This window comes from Jaculus jaculus, chromosome 1 (genome assembly GCF_020740685.1).
Source record: "Jaculus jaculus isolate mJacJac1 chromosome 1, mJacJac1.mat.Y.cur, whole genome shotgun sequence".
NCBI lineage: Eukaryota > Metazoa > Chordata > Mammalia > Rodentia > Dipodidae > Jaculus > Jaculus jaculus.
The window spans coordinates 293,931,557-293,945,327 of NC_059102.1; the positions used below are offsets into that span (position 1 = coordinate 293,931,557).

Sequence of the window (13,771 nt, forward strand, 5' to 3'; positions counted from 1 at the left end):
TCATAAACTATTACAGCAGAATGAGGTAAACACTCCACAAGGAGATACAGAGTCTGGGACACACAGGGGCAGCTCATCCAGACAGGGTTGATCAGAGAAGAGTCGCAGAACTGAAGTTGTGGCAACTCAAGGAGCTCTCATCCCAAGGCAGTACATATAGCACTACCACCAAAATATCAGGTAGAGACCATATACATGGCATTGTTCCAGACAGTGGACCTCTCAGTCCGGATGCTACAAATGCTTATTTGCCATGGCACTCACATGACCCACAGCTCAGCCACAGCTCACCTACACACAAGGACCGACACCTGGTCCTTCATGGCTAGTCTGCCCTCTTCCATCCTATTTTGCCAGTCTCTTATCTATCAGACTTTTCAACTCAGCCCGACATTCACCAATATCTGATGAGAGAAAAGAGTGTGGCAAACACTGGACGCAGGAAACTTAACCCTAAAGCGGAGAACTGAGAAGAGTCACATGGTTATCCATTGACTCCTGTGCACCCCACAGACCTCAAGGAGTTGACACCAACAATCCTTTTTGTAAAAGAGCACCCCTATGTTAAGCTAATCTTAGGTTTCACACATTTTTCTGGACCCTGAATCTGTCCTATACTGAAGACAGCAGAGCCTCTCTCCTGAATTCCTTCCCTCTATGCCTTTGGAAACTCATTCCCAGCATGGTTCCTCCTTTCCTGACTCCAGACAGCACTGGAATTTTAACTCTTTTGTACACATCACTGGGCATGTGTGACCACAGTGCTAGTGTCAAAACCAAGTTGTAACCATTTGCCCTTCCAAAAGTCATGAAAATTTTGCAAAGTGAATGGCTAGAGAAAATTATTTCTGAAGTAGGTAGGATTGTTCCAGCCTAAGATGTTCTTATAAAGGAAAAATAGACCAGCATTTCAATATTTACCAACACACCCTCACTGTCAATAAGCAAGACCACAGACACATGTATGAGCAAAATGGACCTGAGCTGTATTTGGTATACACTTAACGACCAAAGACACTGGGTTTTACGTCAAATGATCAACTAAGCACAGAATTAAGGAAAAAAATAATGTTGAGCATGGTGGCTCATGCCGTTAATTCCAGCACTTGGGAGTCTGAAGTAGGAGGATTACTGTGAATCTGAGGTCAGCCTAGGCTATAAAATGAGCTCAAGGCCAGCCTGGGCTAGAGCAAGACACTGCCTTAAAAGAAAAGAAGAGAAGAGAAGAAGAGAGGAGAGGAGGGGAGGGGAGGGGAGGGGAGGGGAGGGGAGGGGAGGGGAGGGGAGGGGAGGGGAGGGGAGGGGAGGGGAGGGGAGGGGAGGGGAGGGGAGGGGAGGGGAGGGGAGGGGAGGGGAGGGGAGGGGAGAGGACAAAAACACAGCGCCCCACAAGACATCTAAGATTAGAAAACAAGTGGTACCTGCGGTGGAGAGTTCTCAGAACTGGCCTTTGAGGAGCGGGGGGGTCAGAGAGGCAAGATTTCTCTATCAACTACAAATAATCTTATTCTCTTTTTCTAAATTTCATTATCTACTATCAAATCCAGAATCAAGGGGAGGGGAGGGGAGGGGAGGGGAGGGGAGGGGAGGGGAGGGGAGGGGAGGGGAGGGGAGGGGAGGGGAGGGGAGGGGAGGGGAGGGGAGGGGAGGGGAGAGGAGAAAAATGAAAATAAAGAAGAAAGAAAAGGAGAACTTAAGTGTTGTATTATATATCAATGTATAATTATTTAGCCATGCTTCCTATAACTGAATAATTTATACTCTACATTTTAGGCTTTTTGATTGTATTTTGGTTTGGGGTTTGTTTGTTTACTGTTTGTTGAGACAGATCTCATGTAGGTCAAGCTGACCTTGAAATTACTAAACAGCCAAAAATAACCTGGGACTCCTCATCCTCATGCCTCCACCTCCCGAGTGCTAGGATTACAGGCGTGCGCCACCACGCCAGCTTAGGCTTTCTGAACAGCACTTACAGCTATGTACCAATGCTATGCCCACGATCGCATGCTACAGAAGTCCACTACCATCGCCACTGCACCACACTTCACGTATCTAAAGTGAAGATCTTATCACTACTACGCACATCTTCATGATCCATCTTAAAACTGATAGCTCAAGTTCTCACTCTAGGCCTAAAGAACACGGGACCACATTTCTCACAGCCTGCACCAGCTGTGATCTCTTGGAAAAGCATACCATACGTCTACTGGCTCTCCTAACCCAATGTTCTTTCTCTTTATAGCAAATTACAATTTATTGGTCTTTTTCTCATTCTTGCTTTCCAAGAACTTTATCATATAGAAATTTGTCGAATATTTGGCATTGGCTGATATTCCATTGTTTTTAACACGTGATATGTGTGTATGTATGTGTGTATGTATGTGTGTGTGTGTATACATATATATCCACACCCTGTTTTATTTCTTTAGTAAGTTTATAAGAATCTGGAGGCTAGGGAAGGAAAAAAAAAGGTGTTGGAACCTTGTGTTCTATCTTGGAAAGTCTTATTATTCCCATTTGTCCCTTACAGGCCCAATGTTCTCTTCTACTAGTATTAAAAACCGCCTTATGACCCTAGGCAGCTCTTGACAGCAAAGAGCTAACCATCTGAATGCAAATTGGGCTTCTATCATTTCCTATGTGACTCCAGACAATGTAGTCTCTTTGAGCATGAGTTTTCTGATATATAAAACAAAAGATTCATAATACCACTTTCCTCCTGAGGCTGCTATCCTATTTCAGTAAGTATGAAGTGTCTTCCTCAACTTGCCTCAATCTCATTAACTCTAAGACTGGCTACTTTGAAGAATTCTGAGTAATGGGTGACCTGGAATGTAGGAAAACAAACATGAGGAAGCCACTTGGTCCCAAAGAGAAAGGTTTTGAAATCGCTGTGGTTCAATTCGTTGAGTCATATTTAATTAAGACTGGAATTTTCAAGGACAAAAACACAGCGCCCCACAAGACATCTAAGATTAGAAAACAAGTGGTACCTGCGGTGGAGAGTTCTCAGAACTGGCCTTTGAGGAGCGGGGGGTCAGAGAGGCAAGATTTCTCTATCAACTACAAATAATCTTATTCTCTTTTTCTAAATTTCATTATCTACTATCAAATCCAGAATCAAACTTTCTGAACCCTGTACACACTGGTGGGTGAGATGGGGGAAAAGAAAACCTGGGGTCCAGTAAAGAGAGCCACTGGTGAGTATTACTAAGTAACAGAGGACATCTAAGTGAATAATGGGTTGTATGGAGGGATACAGAATGAACCCCTCTACTTCCTCCAGGGTGATCTTGCTACTATATTTGGCTAAACACCAACACTATCATGCCTGCCACATCAGTGTCATTAGAAAGAGGGGAACAAGCCAACATCAGAAAATGTAAGGGGTATCTGAGGGCAACTGGTTCAGAGCTTGTGAATCATTCATAAATAGCCAGACAGGTAAGCCATAGCACTATGTTTAAATACAACATATCGCACAGCCATCAAAAAAACCCTGATGACTTATCAGAACTCTATGCACACAATTAATGCTTCAATCATACTCTGAGTAAAGTACCTGCCTAATAAGTAAAGACCTCTACTTTTTAGTGAGAAGCTCCTATCTTCACAGACCACACCTGTGATGCCCCCAACAGCTTACTACCCTAGTGAGTGCCATCTAGATGAAAGCATGGTATTGAACCAGGCATGCAAAAAAGTATCTGTGTCATCAGGGAGCCACCGCTGCTGTCCTCCTGCCTTCAACTCTGAGACCTACAAGTCACATGTTGCCTCTGCTCCTGCCATGAGGCTCTGCACACTTCACACTCCACCTGTGACTGTTGCTCCAAACATTAAGAATGTTCTCAGTCTCGAAGGCCATAAAGTCAGGATGCAAATGCACAATATTCGCTGCTCTGAAGCCCATCACCGTAAAGCCGGAGTGTGACTCAGTGAAGCAGTGTGACAGTGGAAGCTATGGCTCCTGCCTTCAACCCACCAGCATGCTCCTTCCCAAGGCCCCTGGGCCACCTCTCAGCCTTCTCTTTCCAGCTTAGGAATTCCTTCATCCCCCCACATACTCCTGTTCACCAGAGTGGCGATTCTATTGCTGGGCTTTTCCTGTAGTTCTGTCCCTTGGTTTGGAGTGTGTTGAAAGACCCACACTCTACAGGCAAAAGTTGTGGTTATCAACTACACATCTGCCTCACCCTGCGCTGTAGAAAGAAGGTCTCTATGGGAAACCAGCCATCTCCTCAAAGGAAACAGATTTGGAATGATCTGTTGCCTGAGCATTATGGGTATTCTTGGAATACAGGTGAGGCTGTCAGCATTAATACTTGGGGCCAGAGGAGAAAAGGGTGTCATCTGAGCAGAGACACGTAGGGCACTTGTGGATCGGGAGTGCTGTTTTCTGGCCTGTTCTGTGTGTGCCTGTCACCTTCTGCCACACCACCCCCAAATCTATTTGCCAAACCCTCAAGATGTTTCCAAGAGGTTCTGAATTATTGACAGACGTGGGGCTGATGCTTTGGAAAACATCAAGCACAAAAACAGACCTGTACAGCCAGTGCAAACACTTGGTCATTAGCAGTTTCCTTTAAGGCCAGGAGTGGGGAAAGAAAAAAGATGCTGCCTCCGCTAAATAATAATGATATTCACAGAGGAGCAGACACTGAAATTCCAAAGTTCACAATCTGCCCGCAACTTTACTCACCCCTAGCCATCTTGCTCCTTTATTGGCGGCCTGTTGAATCTGGACTCTTTTGAGGGTGACATGGTAAACAGCTCCTTCCTCTACCTCTTCACCCCAGTCCTGAATCGAGCTCTGCCAGGGATGGGATAAAGAGAAAGAAAAAGAGGGTTGTTGGGGGGCTTTCTTTCCCCTCTCTGCTAACCGCAATCTATCCCAGCTGCTTTGCACTTACAATAGCACTCTGGGCACAAGATGGGCTGTTCAAAGAAAATATCCCAATCAGAGACACGTTGCGATAGGGGACGCTGAGATTTTCTTGGCCCACGGCCCTTTCCTGTGGTATCAGGATCCCCGGACTTTTCCATTTTGCTATTTTTTCCTAGACTCGCTCACATATCTTAAATCATTTTTTTAAAGTTCTTTTTCTTTCCTAAAGAAACTGTGGTTTAACACTGATTAACTTTTCTCCCTCGAGTGAAAGGAAAAATAACTCATCGGTAAAAACAAAAAGTTCATACTTTAAAAGTGGCTCAAACACTGGCGCAAACTCCATTCGCAACTCACACAAGCAAGTGTTTAAAATGCCAAGGGCCCTCCTTTGGCAGTGGAGTGTGGTCTGCATCTATTTCTCTCCTCTTGTTTTGGAACCCAAAAAAAGTGGGGAGGGGGGGCGTGGAAAGTTTTTTTTTATTATTATTATTTCCGTAAAACATCCCGGCAAGTGCAGAGAGAACCACGCAATGCCCTGGAGCAGCTTCCACTGCGATCACCCAGCGACCCCCCTGGACGGCGAAGCCGCCAGCTAAGCCCCAGCCTGGGGTTGGGGAGCTGCGGCTGCTGCGGCGCCGGCTGCGCGCTGCTCGCGTCCCGGCGGGCGTCGTTCCCACCCGGCCCGCGGCGGCGCCGGGCGGCGAGAACCGCGCGGGCGAGGAGGGACGCGGAGCACAGGGGACGGAGCCCCGCTCCCCTCCAGAAGTGTCCCCACGAAACACGCCCCGAGGAGAGAGCGGGAGAAGAGTGCCCGGCAGAGAAGCCTCCGAGGGTGGGGAAAGGCAAGAGAGCTCTCGTTCGTTACCATTTTAGCTTGCCAAAGCAATTTCATCCTCAGTTTTCTCTCCCGTACGCCGCCGCTGCATGATGCGCGGCGCGGCGCGGCGCTCCGCTCCGAGGCCCGCGCGGCCGCGGTGCTGCGCTCGGCCCCGGAGGCCCCCGGCGCCCGCTGCCCGGCTCCCGAGGGTCCCGAGCGGCCCCGCGCGCTCCCACGCGCCGCGCCGCCGCCTCCGTCCCGTGCGCGCCGCTCCGGCCGGCCACAAAGGGAGCGCGGCGAGCGGCAGACTCCTCCCCGCCCCGTGCGTCAGGCTTTCCTGTTTGTGCCGCCGGCCGGCCGGGGAGCGCACTCTCCCCTTCTCGGGTCCCCGGGACGAGTCAGCGCGACGCGCTTCCTCCAGCTCGCGGGGCGACCGGGACACGACGCTCGCGAGCCCGTCGGGGTTTTCTGGCGGACGCCGGGTGCCAAAGCAGAACCCTGCATGCCACGGGGGTGTGCGCGCGCGCCCTGGGCTCCCTTCGCTGAGCAGCGGGGGGCATGGGAGGGTCAGAAACACTCCCAGGACCCGCCCACTCTCTAACTGGAACTTAGACTCATTAAGCCAGGGTGACCCCTCTTCTAGGTAAGGTTTTCCTTGGGACACTCAGGGAATACCCTCGGGTATGCAAAAACCACGTCCAGGGCTTCTACCCTGCAGGTTTGGGAGGTTCTGGAACAGCAAACTCCCAGCAAGGAACTCGCACTGGACTTGTTTCTACCACCCATGCTTTGTGTGTGTGTGTGTGTGTTTGGTTGGTTTTGTTTTATGAGACAAGGTCTCCATATGTGGCTCAGGCTTGCCTCGAATTTAGAGAACTTAACTGTGATTCTCCTGCCTCTGCCTCCTGAGCACTGAGATTAGACATGCAGCCCAGGACCAGCATTCTGATAAGGCTCAGTTACTGGGTAACAGGCCTCTGTGGGTGGGAGGGAGACAAAGCCTGAAAGGTGTTGCTGGCCCTGGTGGTGTGGAAAATGGGCCATCAGCTCTCCTGAAGGTTCTGGGGGTCCCTGTCAGTCACCATGGGTTGAGTTGGTTGCCTGTACTGTGGAGAGACAGTGGGAATAATTACTACAGGGTAGTCCCCTCATATTTTACCAGAAAGATCTGTGGCTGAGACAAAAGATTATTTTAGACCTAGACTTAATACCACAATAGCAAAAGATCATAATGAAATCACATTCGGTACCTGTCAGAATTCCATGACAATGACAACAACGTTTAGGGTTCATGTGTTTTATAATAGTCATCTCAAGTGAATCCAATTACCTTTACCTTAAAATAAAAAAGACTTCCCGCTAATTTCTGTGTTAAGGTATAACACTGGACTTTGGTCAATAAATATATCATGAGCTGAAAAGTCAGAGAATCAAGCATACTGATGTTACCAGAAAAACCGAGTAAATGGCATCAAGGAAAAACCGAAGGATGGTTGCATACTTGAGAATGTCTTCAAGTCACTTCAAACAAGTCCCCCTCAGACAACCAGAAGCTTCATGGCTCTGAGACTGCAGAGAGAAGAATGCTCTTTTGATCAACCAAAGTGCTTGTTTTCTGTAATTTAAAAAAAAAATTACCACCACCACCACCCAAAAAAAGCCACACAGACTAGGAGACTGGGTCCTTCTATGCTGCCGTGGACAGATTGTCCCCAGGAGCCAGAGGGAAAGCATGTGGTACTGGACCTTTCTGCTCATTAGGCTTCCTCAGGACACCAGCTCCACCCCTAGAGGACATATTTGCTGGTTCTGAAGACCACCAGAGGCAGCCAGACTGGTAAGCAATCCCTGAGATTAATTTCATCACCACTTTAACCTTACTTGTAGCTATAAACTTGGGGATGATTGAAAAGTTTGTGTTTCACAGATCAGCAATTTCTTTACCACTCCCAGAATCTTCCTGGACAAGGCGGCTTGCACTTCACAAGGCCCTCTCACATTTCAGCCCTCTCCTCCCTCCTCTGCCAGTCTGCTGGCTGGGCACCTAGTGTGTAAAGGGAGCAACACAGGGTCCAGTTCAATTCCAGAATTAACAGTGAGATTGAACTTGGACAGTACCGTTCTGACACTTCATTTCCTCATACATGGAAGAGACATCTACCTCACAGAATTGGAAGATGATAAAATAATGCATGCAGATAATCTAGCACATGGTGAGTGGTCAAAAAGCAACAGTTCATTCTCTCTCTCCCTCCTGCACTTCTCCAACACTGCTGACCAAGATACCATGAAAAGTTGTGTTGTGTTTGCATTGTGGAAAAATCGGAAATGATGTCTTTTCACTCAATTACATTAAAATTCCAGAGAAATTAAGAAAAAAAATATTTGTTTTGTATATACCTGAGAATGTATGTGATTTTAATACAAATCCTATTCTGGGAGAAAAAAGAAAAGAAAAGAAAAGAAAAGAAAAGAAAAGAAAAGAAAAGAAAAGAAAAGAACCAGAAAGGGGCTGGATTCATGCTACACAACTGCTGTGTCAACAAATTTTTATATTTATTTAAAAATAAGCCGGGCGTGGTGGCGCACGCCTTTAATCCCAGTACTCGGGAGGCAGAGGTAGGAGGATCGCCATGAGTTCGAGGCCACCCTGAGACTCCATAGTGAATTCCAGGTCAGCGTGAGCTATAGTGAGACCCTACCTCGAAAACCCAAAAACGTAAGTGGTGGACTCAGCATCTTCTTCTTACTAATGCTTTTGGGTTAAAGTTCTGGTCAGTGTGTGGGAAGGATGAGTCAGTCTGAATCTGCTTCCAGATGAGGCTGCCGATAGTCTGGCAGGGGACCTACTGAGAGGGCAGGTTAAGTATCTGGTGGTGGTTGGTACATGACTACCCCTGTTTCTTTTGCTAAGTTTATTCTTAAGTATTCTGGTCTTTTTGATGCTTCTGTAACTGGGATGGCTTTCTTAATTTCATTTTCAGTTTGTTGTTAGTGTCTAGAAATACAGCTAATTTGGGGGTTTTGTGCTCTGCGTCTTTACTGAATGCGTTCATTAGTTCTAATAATATTCTTGTTGACACAAATAACCATCTATGTTTACGATTCAGAGGGTTTAACATGTTAGCTATCCATGCTAACTGAGACTTTCTGCCAACAGAACCACAAAGAGATGACGAGCGGCCTGACGAACAAGATGGCATCTGCACAGCAAAGGAAACACAACACAGAGCAAAAAGCACCCTGTGTTTCAGGAGAGAAAACCTGCGCACCACTTACCTAATAAGGAGTTAATATCATAATAGAGATGGGCAGCTCCTACAATAACTGCGACCTAATTAAAGGAGGGACAAGGGGCCTGAAAAGACATTTTTCACAAAAAGGTATACAAATGCCCACAGGTATGTGAACAGGTACCTCATATCACCAAAGAAGGAAGGGAGGGTCTAAGGAGGGAAGAAGGAAGGGAATGGGAGAGGGTCAATATGAGTAAAGTATGATATATGAATTAAAATATAATACAATCCATTTTTTATTTTATTTGAGAGAGAGAGAATGGGCACACCAGGGCCTCTAGCTGCTGCATGCATCTAGAGTTCATTGTGCATCTGAATTACATGGGTCCTGGAGAATCTAACCTGGGTCCTTTGGCTTTGTAGGCAAGTACCTTGACCGCTAAGCCATTTCTCAAATTTCCCAAATCCATTATCTTTTACACTAACTAAAAAGTATAATTTAAAAAGGAAAGGGAGGAAGGGCGCATTGGCAAGGATATAGAGAAAATGGACCCCTGGTGTGTGTGGGGGGGACTGTAAAGCAAGTCCAGCCAGTAGGAGAACATAGAGCAGCAACTTGAAAGTGCAACTGTCATAAGATCTAGTAATGCCAGTTGCGGGCATTTTCTAACAGAGTTTAACTCTGTATCTATAAGAAACACATTTCTGTGTTTACTGAAGCCTTGTTCAGAATGGCTAAGTTATGGAATCAACCTAAACATCAGTGGGTAATAGAAAATGAGATGCAATGGATATTATTCAGGCTTTAGGAAGGTAGAAGTTCTGTTAGGCATGACTGCATGGACGGGTCTGGAAGACGTTACGATCAGTGAGATGCAACATATACAGAAGACAAATGCGTATAATCTCACGCACATGTGGAATCTAAAATAGTTAGGCCCATGGAAGCATAGAGTAGAATGGTGATGTTGGCAAGGATAGGGAGCTGTGGAGGTGATGGCCATAGAACACAAACTTTAGTTCTACAAAATAATTTCTGCAGAGTGCCTATCTGTATTTTACATTTTAAATTGCCTAATAGGACTAATCTCCATATAATAACAATGGTAATAGTAGGGCAAGAGGAATCAAAAGTGATGCGTATGTCAATGGCCTCGGTGGTGGTATATACTTACCCGAAAGCCATCAAACTGTATAAATATATATTCAGAATTTCACATGACACCCTTACCTCCAAGATATTAAAAATAAACATGGTCTAGAAGATGAAACTACCTACATAAGATAACTAGAAATAGCAAGACCTAAATAGAGATTGTCTAGAAGATGACACTACCAATATAAGATAATTAGAAATAGCAAGACCTTGGCTCTGTCATCCTCACACTCAATGCTGAATTACAGTGCCCTATGCCCAGTCAAGAGATTAGAGGAAAACAGTCCTAAGAGAGTAATAGTAATAACTATGAGAAGAAAAAGAAATAAGTGGGTCGTTAGTATCCCCTCTTCTACACCTAAGACTACAAAATACTAATTGTCTCTCCTGCCTACAACCATTACCTCCAGGAGCAACCTTTCTCGCTCATTGGTCCTGGATTTTTAAATGAAGTTACCAATCACTGCTTTGCAATAACTTATTAACAGTCATATCTTCAGCTATCTGTAGATCTCTAAAAACAGTTTTAGAGGAAGATATAAGCAAATAAATCACTTGCCTCTTAATTCTTTCCCCCGGCAATATCTAAGTGTTGCCAAACTACAAACCACTTAATCCTTCAGATAGCCACTGTTCTTCAGGCTTACAGGCCGTGTTGCCTAGCAATGCACTTCCCACGCTTAGTTTCCCACTACATCTGGGCACGCAGTTATGGGTCTTCCAGCTGTGAAAACTGGGGTTGAACTGGGGTGTGTAGCTCACTGGTAGAGTATGTGTTTAGAATATGCAAGGCCCTGGGTTCAGTCACCAACTCCAAAATAAAAAACAACAACAACAAAAAACTTGGGGTTGCCCTTTTCACCTATGTTTTGCTTGAACTTTCAGCCTTGCTTTGCAAAGGGTATAGAGCCAGTCATGCTTGGTTGAAGATGAATAGTCCTTTAAACACTTCTTCCTCAGCAGCAGACAGTTCTTTCATTTCTGAGTGACTACGCTGAGTATTATCATGGCGATGCTATCAGGTATCAGTTAAAATTCCCCATGCTCTGCTATTAAATTCCTCTCTTTAGCCAAATTACAGACCAATTTTAGATAGGCCTGTACTAGAACTAAAGAAGACGCTGCCTTAAGGGGTAGAAAACAGACAGAAGAAGTAAAATACACAGCACTGAACAGACAGCAGGCCAAAGGCAGAGGGCTGCTCTGGCCACAATGGCAAATATTTTCAACTAAATTTACCATTTGTTGGTGGTTACTCTTAATTGTTGCTGATGCTCTCCTGAGGAGGAAGTTGAATCCTAGAATACTATTTGTACCTTGAGCTAATAAGCATTAATACCTCATCTAATTACAGATTTCTATAAAAGAAGAAAGGATACACTACCAGAAATGTGTTCATATGAATGAAGAGATCAAAACACAACAGTTGGCTGAGACATAATGTCAGGTTGTGTGACATAATAAAACCCGGCAAAGGAGGTGGTGAGTAAGTGACCTGATGCCATGAAGGCTTTGACCAAGATTCTGGGAAGAGTTATTAGCAATTAGCCAAATCATCTTTTTTCAAAGCTAAAGGATCCCCCTTTATTTTATTTATTTACTTTTTGTTTTATTTGCTTTTCAAGGTAGGGTCTCAACTCTAGCCCAGAATGACCTATGTAGTCACAGGGTAGCCTCAAAGTCATGGTGATCCTCCTACATCTGCCTCCTGAGTGCTGGGATTAAAGGCATGTGCCACCATGCCCGGCTCCTCCTTTTGTTTTCTCACAATAATGGTACTAAAATGGCAGCGAGCCTCATAAGAACTGTATCCCACAAAGTAGCAAAAACAATGCCTCTGCAGTCAAAAACACCTAGGGTTGAGGGCTAGCCTCACCACTTTGTCCTGAGGCAAGGTCTCTGATCACTTAACCCTATGAAAAAAATAGGAATAGCACACCTTCCTCAGTGGCTCATAGTAGGAATTGAGACAACCCTTACCAAGTCTTTGGCACAATGTCCCGCACCATGGCTATGGCAATTTGGGTGTTGTGTCCCCCCCCATAGACTCAGGTTTTATTAACACTTATGAGTTGGGTCTCCACCTGCCTGGCTGGAGGAGGGGTCTCTGGGGTCGATCTGAATTCCAGCCCAAAGGTACAGGGAGCAGTGTGAGCTAGGCAGGGTGCCGCTTGCTGCTTTTGGTGTTTGCTGCCTGCTGGTCTCTCTCTCGCTCGCTCGCTTACTCTCCTTGGATATGTGAATGGGAGCCAGCTTCTTCCACCATGGCTGGAAATTCCTCTGGATCTGTAAGCTGAAATAAGCCCTGTGTCTGGTGTGAATGTTCACCCCAGCAAGGTGGAACTGTCTGCAACAACGGCTGACACTCACTGCTGCCTGTCATTGTCATTATATGGTAGGTCAAAGAGACGCAGAGGCTATGGCAAACCAGTGGTAATACAAAATCAGACTCATATTTTGAGTAGCTCAGGATCTTGTAGCTTGAAGCCACAAAATGCCATGCTAAAGAGATCACAGGGAGAACCTTCAGCAGCACAGACTCTCAGTCAATGAGCAACGCTTGCTGGGTTGCTAAACTCAGAAAAACACTGCGCTCAGTCTTCCTGCCCCCAATCAATCCTATACACAGTGGCCAGAGTGATCTCAAATCACAGTACCATCTCCTCCTGCTCTTTACCTACTCCCAGACACAAGATAAAAGCCTAAAACCCTCCCATACCCCAGAGGCCCTGGCCCAGGCTGGCCCCTGCTTATCTTCAGCCTCTGTTCCCCTCCACTCTCCTGTGTTTTGTGTATTTCTACTTACTGCCTGGCTGTTTTCAACGTCTTGAACCTCTGGCTCCTCATGTCACAGAGCCTTCGCAAATGTTGTTCTACTTATATGGAATGTCCTTCCCTCTTCTCTCTCAGTTTAAACACCCCTGTTAAGTGCCCTGTGGCTCCTTGTTTCTTTCCTCCTCTCCCTCCCTCTCTCCCCCGCCCCTCTCCAGCTCAACCACAGTTGGATAACTGCGCAGACAGATGTTTGTTTCTTCCATTAGACTATAAAATCTTGGAAGGCTAGAGTAATATCAGATTTTCTCTCACCATTTTATTGTAGTTCCTCCCAGTGCCCAACATACAGTAGATGTTACTATGTTTATTAGCATGGCTGATGCTATGGAATAACTAGAAATATACATAATTTGATAAACAGACAGATGGTGTTATAAATTTAATAAGTGCTCAGTAATTCTCATTGAATGATACAAATAAATTTTAGATTTAAGTTACTTATATTTTAAAATCAAAGAAAAAGCATAAAAGAAATGACTGGAAATGCTTTTTATGGGTTTTTATTATTGTTAACAACACATTTCGTATGGATACATCATATGGTACCCTCTTTTCCCTCATCCCTTCCCCCATTCCATTGAGGACGCTACTCAGTGAGGTTGCAGGTATTCCCCATGAGGTTGTGGTTTATTCATGTGGGTGTAGCAGTCAGTTATTTTGGGGGCAGGGAATGCCTCTGGGCATTATGTCTCAAAAAATATAGAACATTTCATGAATTTGCATGTCATCCTTGCGCAGGGGCCATGCTAATCTTCTCTGTATTGTTCTAATTTTAGTATATGTGCTGCCTAAGTGAGCACTGGAAATGCTTCTTATTTTGGTTTTTCAAGGTAGGC

General features: G+C 45.5%; 1 protein-coding gene and 1 non-coding gene across 4 annotated transcripts in view; both read right to left on the minus strand.

The window, feature by feature from the left end:
- Positions 1 to 13,771, minus strand: part of Rgl1 (ral guanine nucleotide dissociation stimulator like 1) — a 294,134-nt gene that overhangs the window by 122,364 nt on the left and 157,999 nt on the right. Inside the window, exons 1-2 of one of the 3 annotated variants that reach the window (XM_004658716.2) lie at positions 5,757 to 5,855; positions 4,703 to 4,813 (exon numbers count right to left, since the gene is read on the minus strand). The exons of 1 other annotated variant lie outside the window; for it this stretch is intronic. In XM_004658716.2, the coding sequence (XP_004658773.1) occupies positions 4,703 to 4,813; positions 5,757 to 5,783 (138 nt within the window). In that variant the 5' untranslated portion in view covers positions 5,784 to 5,855. Of the gene's footprint in view, positions 1 to 4,702; positions 4,814 to 5,756; positions 5,856 to 13,771 lie in introns of those variants that run through there. One more of the 3 variants, XM_004658715.2, reaches the window with a different exon arrangement.
- On the minus strand, positions 13,629 to 13,735 carry LOC123458124. The gene has a single exon (XR_006635423.1). It is a non-coding gene; the product is annotated as a U6 spliceosomal RNA (small nuclear RNA).